Source organism: Salvelinus sp. IW2-2015, linkage group LG9 (genome assembly GCF_002910315.2).
Source record: "Salvelinus sp. IW2-2015 linkage group LG9, ASM291031v2, whole genome shotgun sequence".
Taxonomy (NCBI): domain Eukaryota; kingdom Metazoa; phylum Chordata; class Actinopteri; order Salmoniformes; family Salmonidae; genus Salvelinus; species Salvelinus sp. IW2-2015.
The window spans coordinates 24,730,840-24,745,633 of NC_036849.1; the positions used below are offsets into that span (position 1 = coordinate 24,730,840).

The 14,794-nt window shown below is 40.7% G+C and overlaps 1 protein-coding gene and 1 pseudogene across 8 annotated transcripts in view; both read left to right on the forward strand.

The window, feature by feature from the left end:
* The window catches only part of LOC111968857 (myelin transcription factor 1-like protein), a 204,474-nt gene extending 196,054 nt beyond the window's left edge, over positions 1-8,420 (forward strand). For 3 of the 8 annotated variants that reach the window (XM_070445226.1, XM_070445227.1, XM_070445229.1), the window contains 5 exons: positions 690-793; positions 1,640-1,687; positions 1,817-1,960; positions 2,949-3,011; positions 5,808-8,420. In XM_070445226.1, coding sequence (XP_070301327.1) covers positions 690-793; positions 1,640-1,687; positions 1,817-1,960; positions 2,949-3,011; positions 5,808-5,948 — 500 coding nt within the window. In that variant the 3' untranslated portion in view covers positions 5,949-8,420. The remainder of the gene's footprint in view (positions 1-689; positions 794-1,639; positions 1,688-1,816; positions 1,961-2,948; positions 3,012-5,807) is intronic. The other 5 variants (XM_023994769.2, XM_023994771.2, XM_023994773.2 and 2 more) reach the window with 4 other exon arrangements.
* A 1,171-nt stretch (positions 8,421-9,591) lies between these two features.
* LOC111968858 (peroxidasin-like) overlaps positions 9,592-14,794 on the forward strand; it is an 83,832-nt pseudogene continuing 78,629 nt past the window's right edge.

Sequence of the window (14,794 nt, forward strand, 5' to 3'; positions counted from 1 at the left end):
GAGCTACTGAGTGAAATCCCAATCTGACATACAGAGCCAACCAGGAGTGTGTGTGTATGCGTAATGATCTACTGAGTCGAATCCCAATCTGATATAAAGAGCCAATCAGGAGTCGGTACACGTAATGAGCTACTGAGTAGAATCCAAATCTTACATAAAGAGCCAGTCAGGATTGGGTGTGTGTAATTTTTATTTGTATTTTTATTTAACCTTTATTTAATAGGCAAGTCAGTTAAGAACAAATTCTTATTTACAATGGCGGCCTAGGAACAGTGGGTTAACTGCCTTGTTCAGTGGCAGAACGACAGATTTTTACCTTGTCAGCTCGGGGATTCGATCTAGCAACCTTTCGGTGACTGGCCAACGCTCTAACCACTAGGTAATGAGCCATTGAGTAGAATCCCATTCTGACATAAAGAACCAATCAGGAGTGTGTATGTGTAATGAGCTACTGAGTGGAACCCCAATCTGAAATAAAGGGTACAGGATTGGCATACAGCCTCTGAGCTAGCAAACTAGCCAGTGACAATTAGTGTATAAGAGACCATCCCTCTGCCTCTATCACACATCTCATTCACCCACCACTGACACTTGAAATTTGAAATATTGTGAAATCATTTGAAATATTTAGTTGGGCTTGGGGTGGGTGGCAGGTGTCCAATAATTGTTTACTGTATAATATTTTTAAGGAATCGAAAACGAGGAAGAAATTAAACAGCTGGATGAAGAAATCAAAGATTTAAGTGAATCAAATTCACAAGTGGAAGCAGATATGATCAAACTTAGAACACAGGTAAGTCAGTAGTACTATGCCATCTGTTTACTTGAAGATTTGACTCATTTCATGCTTACCTTTCAGTTTCTACCCATTGTGGCACATCATTCTGCTATTGTCAGCACTCATATAATGGTAATGTGTACTACAATGAAGTGTGTATTTCATTGTTGTACAGCATACACCTAAATGAATCTACCCTCTGCTAAAAAGGTTACCAGAAAGTTACTCCAGTTTAGAAAAAGCTGTCCAATTTTCATACATGATCTACCATCATCGAGATAAATCCCAGTATATCTCACATCTGGGAGAATGCAGTGTAACAAAGTGGGGGATTCCTAATTATAAAGCACTATACCTCTGTGAGTGCCTGCATGCCAAACAGAGAGAGCATAGTCACTCACAGCCAATAAAGGGAAGCACCCTGTCCCCACTAACAGGAACAGGAGCAGCGGCTTTCACAGCTTGTATGAAAGGGTTCCTTCCTAAAGAACTATTTGTGTCTGTGAGTTGCAGAAGCTACACATCAGTATCAAGGAAGTATCAAACACTCCAGGAGGAGAGGAAAGAGAGAAGCTTCACAATATTTATGTTCACCTACAGTTTGCCTTTTTCAGATTGCATGCAAGTTTGATATCATTTTGAAATACCGTCTGTTTTCCAACTTGCAGTACATCTTTGGAACTGAATTGTACTGTATGTGCATTGAAGGCGCATGGCATATTTGTTGGAATACACCCCCAGACTTTTAGTACATTTGAGTGAGTGTCAGTGTGTTGAATATCATCTGTCCATGCTTCATTGCTCTTCACCTGTGTTGCTCTGTTGCGGTTACATCCATCTCTCCGTGTGATGATGTCATAGACATGGCTGCACGCCAGCCAATCAGCAGTGAGTTGTGACATGTCTGAGGTAGGCCGCTGCCCGTGCTATGTGAACTGTGAACTGCACCCTGTGTGCTCCACTGTAACAACCAGAGGTAAAGAAGCACTACCTTTACGGTAACCTTCTTCTTCTCTCACTCTCCCCCCCATTCCCTAGATTACCACAATGGAGTCTAATCTGAAGTCAATAGAGGAAGAAAACAAGGTGATTGAACATGAAAATGAATCTCTCCTGCATGAGCTGGCCGGCCTCAGCCAGACACTGATTAACACTTTAGCTAATATCCAGCTCCCTCATATGGTAAGGGAACACCAAGCACGGCAGTCGGGCAAGTTCCTATAAGCAAACATACTGTAGCATATGAGTTGATTCATTTACATACTCATCTATGTACAGTATTTATCTATTCATTTCTGTGAAGCCCATAAGGTTCCAGTGGTTGTGCATGCTGAGTTGAGCAGGGGCTTTCCAAGCCTAGATCAATGGAAAATAAGAGTATTCCTCATTTTAGCCAAACTGAAAAGGGGAAGTTTTATATGAGGCGTGTGTTATGAATTATAGAGAGATTAGACAATCAGTTTCAAACAAAGGTGTTAACAGTGCTTGACTTGGTCAGGAGCTCACCAGAGCTGAGTACCGGCACCTAAAGATTTTTACTGCTTGCGTAAAGTACTGACATCTACCTGTTAACAGTGAAATGAAAACTTAAGTCTCTACCACTTTGGCTCTCTGTCTATAGCTATAGGCTACTACGTTTGTAAATTCAACAAACTTACTTGTTGAGCTATCATGGATTTTCATAGTACAGTACATGCTATAATTGCAGGTCTGTATTTACTGTAGTGCTAAATGTATTTAAGGCATGTCAAAAACAGCTTTTCTCCATAAGCATCCATTAGATTATTTTCTTATAGTCTTCAGAAGAAAAGGAAAAAATAGCACTGGTCCAAAAACTATGAATGATGCCTATGTCAATCACAAATTAAAATCTTGGAATTTTTTTATTCTTAAAACTCTATCTCCTTATCTTAAAACGTGTAACTTTTGTGTGTGAACACAATACGATATCATTCCAGAGGCTGTGATCATTCTGACTATGTTGTGACCTGGATTCAGTTGCTGGCCCAATTCGCTATGTTTTCTTCTGTTTTGCCTCTATTTATTTCACATATCAATTGTGTCAGATGTTCTGTTGGTGCTGTAGCGCAAATGCTACCACCTAGGGATTGTTTGAGAGAGTAACAGTAACTAGGTAGCAACTAACAGTAACTAACCTTTCCCCCCATAGAAACCGCTGGCACACAAAGAGGCTTCCATTAGAAATAACAGCTGCTTACAGATGCATCAGAGAGTAAGACAATCATTCATCATATTCTTACTCTAACACTGCTTTTCTTTCTCTTAATCCTTCTCCTTGTTTCCTCATCAGGGCACTGTATGAAAGACTGGACCTGTGTTTTGCGCAATCATGTTACATAGCAAGATTTTCTCCTGTATTTTAAGCTTTATCCAGAAATGGAAATTAAACAAAAAATTAAAGCAATTGTCTGAGGATAGTGCTGGACCATCTGACAAGAAAAGGGTACAGTTTGATGAAAAACCGCAAAACACAGGGGCCTAATTATTGTACCATCAAAACACAGGGCACTAATTATAGTGTCATCAAAATGCAGGGCCCTAATGACAGAAACATCAAAACACAGGGCCCGAAATATAGTTTAATTAAAACACAGGGCCCTAATGATAGTATCATTAAAACACAGGGCCCAAATGATAGAAACATAAAAACACAGGGCCCTAATGATAGTATCACCAAACCGCAGGGCCCTAATGATAGTATCATTAAACCACAGGGCCCTAATGATAGTATTAAAACACAGGGCCCTAATGATAGTATCATCAAAACACAGGGCTCTAATGATAGCATCATCAAAATGCAGGGTCCTAATGATAGTATCATCAAAACACAGGGCCCTAATGATAGTATCATCAAAACACAGGGCTTTAAAACATCTCTGGGATATGTGGGATGCTAGTGTCCCACCTAACCAACAGCCAGTGAAATTGCAACAGAAATCTCATAATTTAAATTCCTCAAACATACAAGTATTATACACCATTTTAAAGATAAACTTCTTGTTAATTCAGCCACTGTTTCAGATTTCAAAAAGGCTTTACGGCAAAAGCACACCTTATTATGTTAGGTCAGCGCCAAGTCACAGAAAAACATACAGCCATTTTCCAAAGAAGGAGAGGTGTCACAAAACTCAGAAATAGCGTTAAAATTAATCACTAACCTTTGATGATCTTCACCGGATGGCACTCCCAGGACTCCATGTTAGACAATAAATGTGTGTTTTGTTCGATAAAGTTCATCTTTATGTCCAAAAACCTCATTTGAAATTGGTGTGTTATGTTCAGAAATAGATTGTCTCAAACAAACATCCGGTGAAAGTGCAGAGAGCCACATCAAATTACAGAAATACTCATCATAAACATTGATAAAATATACAAGTGTTAAACACACAATTAAAGATAAACTTCTCCTTAATGCAACCGCTGTCTCAGATTTCAAAAAGGCTTTACGACGAAAGCACACCTTGCGATTATGTTAGGTCAGCGCCAAGTCACAGAAAAACATACAGCCATTTTCCAAAGAAGGAGCGGTGTCACAAAACTCAGAAATAGTGTTATAAATATTCACTTACCTTTGATGATCTTCATCGAAATGCACTCCCAGGAATCCCAGTTCCACAATAAATGTTTGATTTGTTCGATAAAGTCCATAATTTATGTCCAAATACCTCCTTTGTGTTCGCGTGTTTAGCCCAGTAATCCAAATGCACAGTGCGTGAGCAATTAGTTCAGACGAAAATGTTAAAAAAGTTATATTACAGTTCGTAAAAACATGTCAAGCGATGTATAGAATCAATCTTTAGGATGTTTTTATCATAAATCTTCAATAATGATTCAACTAGACAATTCCTTTGTCTTTAGAAATGAAAAGGAACAGAGCTCGCTCTCACGGACGCACGCCTGACTGAGCTCATGGCATTCTGCCAGACCTCTTAGTCAAACAGCTCTTATTCTCTCCCCCTTCACAGTAGAAGCCTGAAACAAGGTTCTAAAGACTGTTAACATCTAGTGGAAGCCTTAGGAAGTGCAATATGACCCCATAGACACTGTATATTGGATAGGCAAAGACTTGAAAACCTACAAACCTCAGATTTCCCACTTCCTGGTTGGATTTTTTCTCAGGTTTTGCCTGCCATATGAGTTCTGTTATACTCACAGACATCATTCAAACAGTTTTTTAAACGTTAGAGTGTTTTCTATCCAAAGCTACTAATTATATGCATATTCTAGCTTTTGGGCCTGAGTAGCAGGTAGTTTACTCTGGGCACCTTATTCATCCAAGCTACTGACCCCGTTCCCAAAGAAGTTAATGATAGTATCATCAAAACACAGGGCCTTAATGATAATATCATCAAAACACAGTGCCCTAATGATAGTATCATCAAAGGCACCATAATAGAGTCAGCAGATTTAGTTCTCTGTCTTGTTCAGAAACTCTCCCATTCATGTCCTTATGTCTTTCCCATGTCCATCTTTATTTCATTCTTATGACCATTTATTTTCCCCAGTCTTCCTGATTCCCTTCCAATCCTGAATTTTCCTTTATTACAATCTTTCTAACCTCAATGATCATCTATTTGAATGGCAAAATCTTGTTTTAGTCAAGTAAAAGTGCACTTGTTGGTTGCAAAGTGTATAAACATAAAATGTGTATAGACACTGCAGCATGACCCTCTCTTCCCAATGTGGACGTCACTGCATGACATCTTTCTCTGTGTTGATCATCTTAGTCTAAGACCACTACTTCTCAGCCTTTTCCCTGTGGCAAGACGCCTTATTTTTAGAGCAATCAAATATGAAAAGGCACTTTCACGGGGCTAGTTTAGAGAATAGTTTGTTTCAAGTGGTTTTATTATCTATGGTTAGATTTTTGTTAAAACAGCTGTTTGTAAGTCTTAGCTCCTCAAAGGATGATTTTAGACAGTTATTTTCTGGCCTGTCTTCTGTTCTCTGTTCATCACTTCTTATTCTTATGATCTCACCTTTCTGCTGTTGTTGAAATGTTCCACAGGAGCCGATCAGCGATCAGAACTTTGATGCTTATGTGACCACTCTAACAGACATGTACACCAACCAGGAGCATTACCAGAGTCCAGAGAACAAAGCCCTGCTGGAAAACATCAAACAAGCGGTGCAAGGAATCCAAGCGTAACCCAGCCCGCTACCAAGCCCAGCAAATGACAGAGCATCTTCTCAAAGAGGAGTGAAAGAAATCACCATTCGCAGGAAAGAGCTTGAAGTGACATGATAGGATGATGCCTCATGGTTTGCTGCTGTAACATGGCATACAGTGTTACATATTGATTTTCGTTCTTAAAAAAAAGAAATGTTATGCTTAGAAAAATTCATAATGAGTTTTCTTTTTGGTCTTGCTTTGAAGAAAAATAATAATAAATGACAAAATAGTTTTTGAAAACATTCACCTTTTGTACGTTTTCATACTGTATGAGCTGACATAGTGTGATGTAATGTTTCTAACTGCTCATGTATGCACATTGTTTGTGTATATTTCTGAACAGTAAGCTGTATAACATAAGACATTAGTTCCTTTCAGTGCTTGATGATGAAGCATTTTAGATGAAAAAGCTGCACTGGACAGTGAAAAAAAAAAGTTTTTAAAAAATGGGGGAACTGCACGGAGGTAGCTACTTTTCAATGATGTTTTCCTCAATGGATGACTTTGGAATTCTAAAGATGTTTGTTTTTTCTTGTTTGCAGATTGTTGAATAGCAAGACTTTGTTGCAAATGACTTTATTTTTAACAATGCTTGAAAAATTCTTTGTCTTCTTTTTTAAAGTTTGGTAGCTATAGGTGGGGGCATTTTTTATGTGTTGGAAATGAGTATGGAAAGAAACTGACTTGATGTTTGTATGAATGTAACAGTTTATTGTAAACATCATGACACGGAAACACAATGGTGAAAATCCCATTATCTAGAAAGTACTATTTGCTCTTGATATTTTGTGTTTGTAGATACCCATTGGTGATATATAATGGCAATAGAGTATGCAGGAGTCATTCTAGCATTTAGTATTTAGTTCTGTTTAAAATTTCGAAACTTCTGTTGCTAGAATCGGGCAATGTCTCAGCAATATATATCTAAATCATATGTTTATAGATATGGGATGCAATCTACAGGAAAATAAAATTTGGGTATATGCAATGACTTGTTTATAAACATAGGGGTGGAGGAACAAATTAATCTTTTTACTATATATAAAATAAAATGTTTTATATAAATCTTTTAATTACAAAGAAAGTATTTAAAAAAGTTGAACATTCAGTTTTAAAGATGAAAGATGCTTGATGAGTTCCACTCTCTTTACAGACAATTTTGCACATAAGGGACACCTTCGTTTCCATGTTCTGATGTTTCTACAGAAACTCAAGCAGTACCTGAGAGCCTACCGGAGGGTGACAAAGGTTTTGTAAAGAGTATTTATACTAAAGTATGAGAGAGAGCGGGACTTACAGGGTCATTGTCCCCACTTGCCAGTAGACTATTTGCACTTGTCTTAGAGATAGTATCCTAACATGCGGCGGCGTGCAATTTCCAGGTGTTCCTTTGGCACACGATTGGAGCAAATAACTGCTAAGAGCCACTAGGTGATGAATTAGTACCACTGAAAGAGACTACAGGGATTTGAATCAGAAATTACGATTATAACCATACAAGTAATACTGTATAATCAAATGGTCAAACAATGATGCTATTTCATTTTGATATGTTATATGAATATTAAATAATCCCCAGCAGCACTTTATATCTAATCACTGTACAAATTAAATAGTCAATCAATTAAAGGTAAAAAAGAAAGAGGAAGTAAAAAGAGGTTGTTTTCCCATTAGGCTTGGAGAGTGGGAAATTCACTCTTCTAGTTGACTCTTCTGCTCTGAATGAGGTGATGCAGTTTCATGTCTGTATGCGGCCCCTCTTTATGTTGTGGTATTAGTTGTTAGCGACCATGTGCAGAATTGGCCTTCTTGAAAGCTAATGCAAAGGTGCTTGTCATTCACCTGATCTTGTCTATTGTACTTTTACGTCCTCTTTAGGGCTCCATCGTCAATGACTGCATACAGTATGCCTTTCTCCACAGCATCGTGTCTGCAGATGTTTGACAATATAGTAATGCTTTCAGTAGAGTAATACCTAGTATCAGTTTTTGAATTAATTTTCATTATCAGTACAATTGAACGGGATTTAAAGCACAAACCGGCTGCTCATCTACCATTAGTACATAATATCAAATTTGAGAAAAGTTATCTGTGACTATTTACATAGGGAACACAAAAGGTGTCACATATTAGAATGCTGAATTTTCATATAAATTATTGTGAATTCATCAGAGTTTATTTATTATAACTTATTCATTTGGAGGTTGATTTAAGTAATCATGAACAAAAACAGGATTTTGTACAAACTATTGTGCTCTCTGTGGAACTGAAGTTTAATTTATTTTTGTACTACACAGCATGGATTTGTTGACATTTTAATTTTGCTATAAGTGTGTGAGATCACAAGTTGCTGTGATATTTCATTTTTAAATTGTGAACTTTGTACAATTCTTGTCATGCTGGATGTTGACACATCTTACTCTGAATAAAGAAAAAATTGTGTTGCCACAGGCCTGTCAGTTTGATAGTCAGTCATCATTCTTGTTCATGCTCATTCAAAACCCACCATTCTTGGAACACTAAACATTTTGCGTTCAGTGAACGGCTGCATTAATTCCCATGTTTTTTTTTWAATTCACAAAATAGTTACTGAATTTCACATTCCAGAACAATCCTCAGATGTTTTGCAATAAGAATCAAGCTTTCTTAGGATAACGCTTCATGCCATGTGGTAAATGTGGAGTTAATTCAGACCGCTATGAAGTGGAGTGGGTGTTTTGTTACAGGCATATACCTCCCCAGTGTCATACCACATGAAAACCAGAGGACGGCAGCACAGAGCACTGTATATCATCATAGTCCTATGGAAATGTTCTTACCTGTCAGTCTCGGACTGAAGTTTAGAGGGAATCCCTCAATTACCTATAATACAACACAAAATGTATCGAACATCAACCATCATATTCAGAACTACTATTATGAGCTGTAAATACATGGAAAGTAACACAATCATTTGGAGATAAGACTGGGATTATCAGACATATCCTGAACTAGTAATAACATCCTTCTTAAACCATATCATAGTATGGCAATGTTTTCCATATTTGGCTGAGAATGGGCCCATCAACTCATGCTCGTGCTTCTACACCTGCATTACTAGCTGTTTGGGGTTTTAGGCTGGGTGTCTGTAAAGCACTTCGAGATATTAGCTGATGTACGAAGGGCTATATAAAATAAAATTGATTGATTGAAATTGATTGATTGTCTGTCGAACATTCCACCCAGCGGGAGACAAACTGGCAACATTTTACGTCATCATTACAGGGTAACTATTGTAATAAAATATTTATAGGTGCATTACAAGCTCAGAAAATTACCTAATTCTTGTGAATAGCAATTTCCTGGAAACTCCAGAAACGTGAGTTAGTGTGGTATACATGGTGTACGATGTGTTTATTGAAGAGTACATTGATCAACTTTTAAACAGATTATGTATAAAGTATAATTTTATTAACCATACTTTCCATTAGGCCTAACTCTACTTTGACATGGTTTCTTGATTGGCTTGCTCCCGGATCCAATATAACTTGTAACATTGCCTTACTTATCTCTCTCTCTGCTTTGAGGGAGGGAGCGGGTCTAAGGCAGCTGAATTCAGCTTTACAATAACTCAGCCGATGTAGTAGTTAGTCTGCGAGAGGGGTAGCTGGCGGTGTGTTCTCTGCGCTGCTGACTCCCTAGCAATGGCGCTGAGGACAAGCCAACTCTTCTCCCCTTTTCTAATCGCGGTAGTACTGATTTTGGTCGCCGTTGGCCCGCAGGCTGTCATTTCTTGTCCAAGCCGGTGTTTATGTTTTCGTACCACCGTGAGATGTATGCATTTAAATCTGGAGACCGTACCTGCTGTCGCTCCATCGACAACCATCCTGTAAGTAACGTTACATTGTATCTAAAGGGAAAGTTTGTAGGCTATGGAGGGAACGGAATGAACGCACGGATTGCTGGACGGATTGCTGGAGGAGTAACAACCAACCCAAGCTCTTTGTGATGGCCATACGATCGCTTATGTTTGTATTTAAGCCGAATAATTTAAATTGTGTTAATGTATCTATTCTTACCATATTTAATCCACAGTTGAGAATGCAGTATCATAAGAGCTATCCTCTTCTGGAACAGATCACCATTCTGGTTGCCAATATTCAAAGTTGCAATGATGGATTCTGCTATTTATTTTCCAGGTTTATCTTACATCTTTCATACAGAGACCAAAATTCCACTAATTTACCATGCCTGATTTTTTATACAAGCTTGTTGGTATATCTGAAAGGGGTAGGAGGTTAAAAAAAAACATGGCAAATTAAAATCCACCCAAAGACCTAGTCATGATTCCTGCATTTTGACAGACCCTGTAACCATTATTTATTTATTTTTACAGTTAACATACCACGTATTCTGTCTGAAATGGGAATTATACATATATGCTTGTTCCGGAAACTAGGGCAAAGGCTTCAGACATCAGAGCATAGTCGGAGCCCCTTTTCTTCTTCTTCTTCTCCTTCTTCCTTCCTCCGTTGGACGTTTCTGAAACTGTCAGTGTGGAGTGTTGTACGGAGGAAGGCTTTGGAGGGGAAAGCATGTGTCTGTTGGCTCGCAGGACTTTGAAGTAAGCAGCCACCTGTCGCCTTGCCCTGCCGGCCTGCGCTCAGTCTTGTCAGAACATGAATGCGACTGTCCCTGCCTTCCCATTGTTCCACTGTAAATTGTGCACACACTGAACTCAAGCACTCTTTTGAAGGAACGCTTGATTGTGGGGAATATGTATCTCCCTGAATATAAAGTCTGTCTGCATAGCAGATCACATTAAGCCGTATTAAACAGAAATCAGGCTGGATTAAAAGCAGCTCCTTTGAAGGAGAGAAGTGAGTGTGTATGTTTGTGTGTGGGTAGAACCATGTTATGACACCAGTCCTGTGTCATACTTTCTGGAGGCTTTATGGACTCTTATGGAGGCTAAAAATACAACATTTTGATTGAATCCCTTTCTCGTAGCTTAACTCATTTCAGCCACAGTCCCAGGACCAAAACACTGGCCCTTCCAACCTGGGTCAGCTGATGGAAGGCTGTGAGGGCTGGGAGGCCGAGGTGACTGGGTGGGCATGTTGGAGACAGGAGGTATTTTATGTAGAGGTTCATTTGGAGAGATGCTGGCTGGCCAAGCCCTGACGGTCTGGGCGTTGCATTCCTTCTCCTGATCTGGCAGTGTGCCCGTCTCTGATGTGAAAATTCCTCCTCATCAGCATTCCACAACCAGGTTCCTCAAAGCTGTGGGAATGTATTTTGTTATTGTTTGAAATCTCAATCTCTATTTCTCCTTTCTCTGTCTCTCAATCTATCTATCTCTCTTTCTCTATATGTCTTCCCTTTTTTCTCTCTCCATCTCTTAAGTTTCTCTCTTCTTCCACAGTATCCCCTTCTCTCTCTCTCTTTCTTTCTCCCTCTCTTTCACTCTCCCCCTCTTTCTCTTTCCCGTTCTTTCTTTCTCCCTCTCTAAACTTATAAACCCTCCCTAGTTCTCTCCTGTGATGGATTTGATTAGGGGAACATTTTGGTTGGTGCAGGGCAGGGCAGGCAGCTTTGTGCCAGATGCCTGTGTCTCCCCTGAGAGACCCAGCTGGGGCTGGGGCTGGGGCTGGGGCTGGAGCTGGGGCTGGAGCTGGGGCTGGGGCTGGGGCTGGAGCTGGGGCTGGAGCTGGAGCTGGGGCTGGAGCTGGGGCTGGAGCTGGGGCTGGAGCTGGGCTTGCGGAGCTGGGGGCTGGAGCTGGGGCTGGGGAGCGGGCTGGGCTGGGGCTGGGGCTGGAGCTGGGGGCTGGGGCTGGGGCTGGGGGCTGGAGCTGGAGCTGGGTTTGGGGCTGGGGCTGGGGCTGGGGCTGGAGCTCAGACTGACCCCAGTTCTAATGTGGTGTGTGTGTCTAAACGCTCTGAGCCTAGTCATTCTACCCAGTGTGTGTAATGCATGCTTCTCTCCTGATGTCAACCCCTGAAAGAACTCATGGACCCTGGCCCAACCACTCCGGCTAAAAAACATACACACATATTTGTACACTGAATAAGAGAATCTCAAAAAGTAAGTGGCTCATGTGAGATAAGTATCGTTGAACTCTAAACATCTCTCTTCCCTTTACTTCCTGAAGGGAACAGGGGAATACGGTACACCCAGGACCTGTGGCCGATGCTCCCGTTGTTTTAACGTTCAGGGTTTTTCTTTTTTTCCTCCCACCATTGATGTTCCATATTTATTTTTCAGCTGTTGTCTCTGAGGACTCTGTTTGAGGCATAATAGTAAATGACCCTTCCTCTCTGTAACGACACTGCTGTATTCCTGCTCTGGGATTTCCTAAAATGGAGGAATGATTACTTTCACATTGTCAGCTCTATTTTGCCATCAGCGCTCATGAATCCTCTCAGCCTGTACCGACACACAGGCCCACAGCTGTTGATGCTTATTGTTCCGCTTGCTAATGCTCTGTAAAGGCACATTTTAAGGATGGGTATCGTTAAGATTGTAATGGTATTACTACTCTTACCGATACTGCTTATCGATCCGGTACTTTAACGGTATTCTTATCGGTTATTTTTGTTATTTTTTATGAAAAAAACCCGGACACAAATTAAGAACAGAATTAACATTGCTGTATTTTCTGAAATGTAAAATAAATCAAATAAACAATTATTTACAGCAAAAGAAACAGCAGTGTTTTGAACAAATCACTATTATAGACTCTAATGTTGTGATGATGGTAATGTAAAACAAATGAAATAAACAATATTTGCCTGCAAAAGAAAAGACAGTGGTATCGAGCAACATGGGTGGGGCCTGCAGGTAGGCTGCAAAAGGACTAACAGTTCTTAGCAGTTCTTCTGGAGAAAGATCAACATATTTGCCTTCTCTGGCAGAAGTCGGGACCTCTCCTGGTTTATTGTGTTCCCTGCAGTCGAAAATACCCTCTTGCTAGGGGTGTAGGAGGCTTGAGCACAGAGGTAGCTTGTTGCAATGTTTGTGAGGAGGGGCAGAGTAGCTCTCTTCTCCCACCACCACATCACAGGATCTTCAGCCATAGGGATGGGAGGCAGGCCTTTGTAGAGCTCAACCTCTAGGTCAACATGCTCGCTGAGGGTGAGGGACGAGGTGTCCTGTTGGATCGTCAACCTCACCTCCCTGTCCTCCTCTGAGAACAGCTCCTCCAAGGCACTCCTTGTTTTGTACAATGGAGGGACTGTCTCCTCCATTTCCTCTCCTTCTCCTTCAGGCTCCTCATCTTGTTGCTGGTGCTCTGTGTCTGTCTGCTCCGGCTACTCTGACAGCCCTGGTGTTGCTCCTGTCACATTGGCCTCAACAGTTGCCTTCCTCAGCCTGTCCCAGGTGGCGTCACTCACCGGCCTCCCTTTAAATCTTAGGTCCATTGCTGTGGCCTCATGCAGGAAGGCTTGAATGTCCTCATCCTGATAGCGCTCGGAGAGGTTCTCCCACACCTTCTCTTTGATGGTTGCCACTAACGTTGTATCTTCATGCTTCACAGTGAAGTTCTCTTCCAGTTTGTGGAGGATGGGTATGATCTGTCCACAGATGGCACTCTTTTCACATGACACACACAGTGTGGATGTATAGAGGATTCTCATGAGCTGGACAAACTCCTCAGCCTTATGAAAGTCCTCGTCCTTCAGACGGTCCAGGTTGTCCAAGGTCATTGCTTTTCTCAGTCGTGGGTCCAAGACTGCTGCTTGGATCGCTGGATACTGCTCCATGAATCTCTCTATCATTAGATAGAGTTCCATCTGGTCTTGACATCAAGGATGAGTGAGTGTTGCAGAAGGCCTGAAACAACAACAAAAACAACATACATTTAATTACCGCACACTTGAGTATTGCATTAAATTGTTAAGTGTGGGAATTTCAAAAAAATACATTAATAGATTGAACTGGCTTCTTACCAAGGAGCTGCTGCTTTTCCTTCCAGACTGTTTTGGACATCGAGGATCTCTTGAACCACAGGACCACTGCTCTGATTCGGGCTGCCCATTTATCAATGGAAGTCATTTGGTAGATTTTGTGCGCTGCCAGATTCAATGTGTGTGCAAAGCATCCTATTTTTAGGATGTGTAGCCTCTTGATGGCAACATTCATATTGCCAGTATTATCAACAGTCACAGCTACAATCTTGCTCTATCTCAAACTCTTCCAGAATGTCTGAGATCTCCTCTGCAACTACTTCGCCAGTTTGCAATTTGTACACTGCCCTGGTGTGGAGGACCTTCTGTTTTACACTGCCCTGGCTTGTGGTCTGCACTGTAACAGTGAGATAGTGGTCCTGACAGAGGCTGGTCCACCCGTCTGATGGGATGGCCAGCTTTGGCACGTCCTTCAGCTCAGTGATCACATTGGCCTTTTCTACACCACACCAGGTAGGAATGAATGTGTCACTGAGGTAACTCCTGGAGGGAGCGGTATATTTGGGGTTGAGTGCCTTGCTCATCTCACTACAGTAAAAAAATATATTGTTTTCATGTGATGAATTATCATTATTGAATTATTGTGTTGTTGTGTATGGTATTGTGGAGTGATAGGACTAACATACAACCCTTTTATACTACTGTATCCTAAAAATTAATACAATTCAATATATGTATATATATTGTATTTATTTAACCAGGTAGGCTAGTTGAGAACAAGTTCTCATTTACAACTGCGACCTGGCCAAGATAAAGCAAAGCAGTGCGACACAAACAACACTGTAACGGCCGTCCCTCGGTGAGTGAGTAGACCAAGGCGCAGCGGGTGATGAATACATAATGTTTATTTGACAAGACGGAAAAACACGAAACGA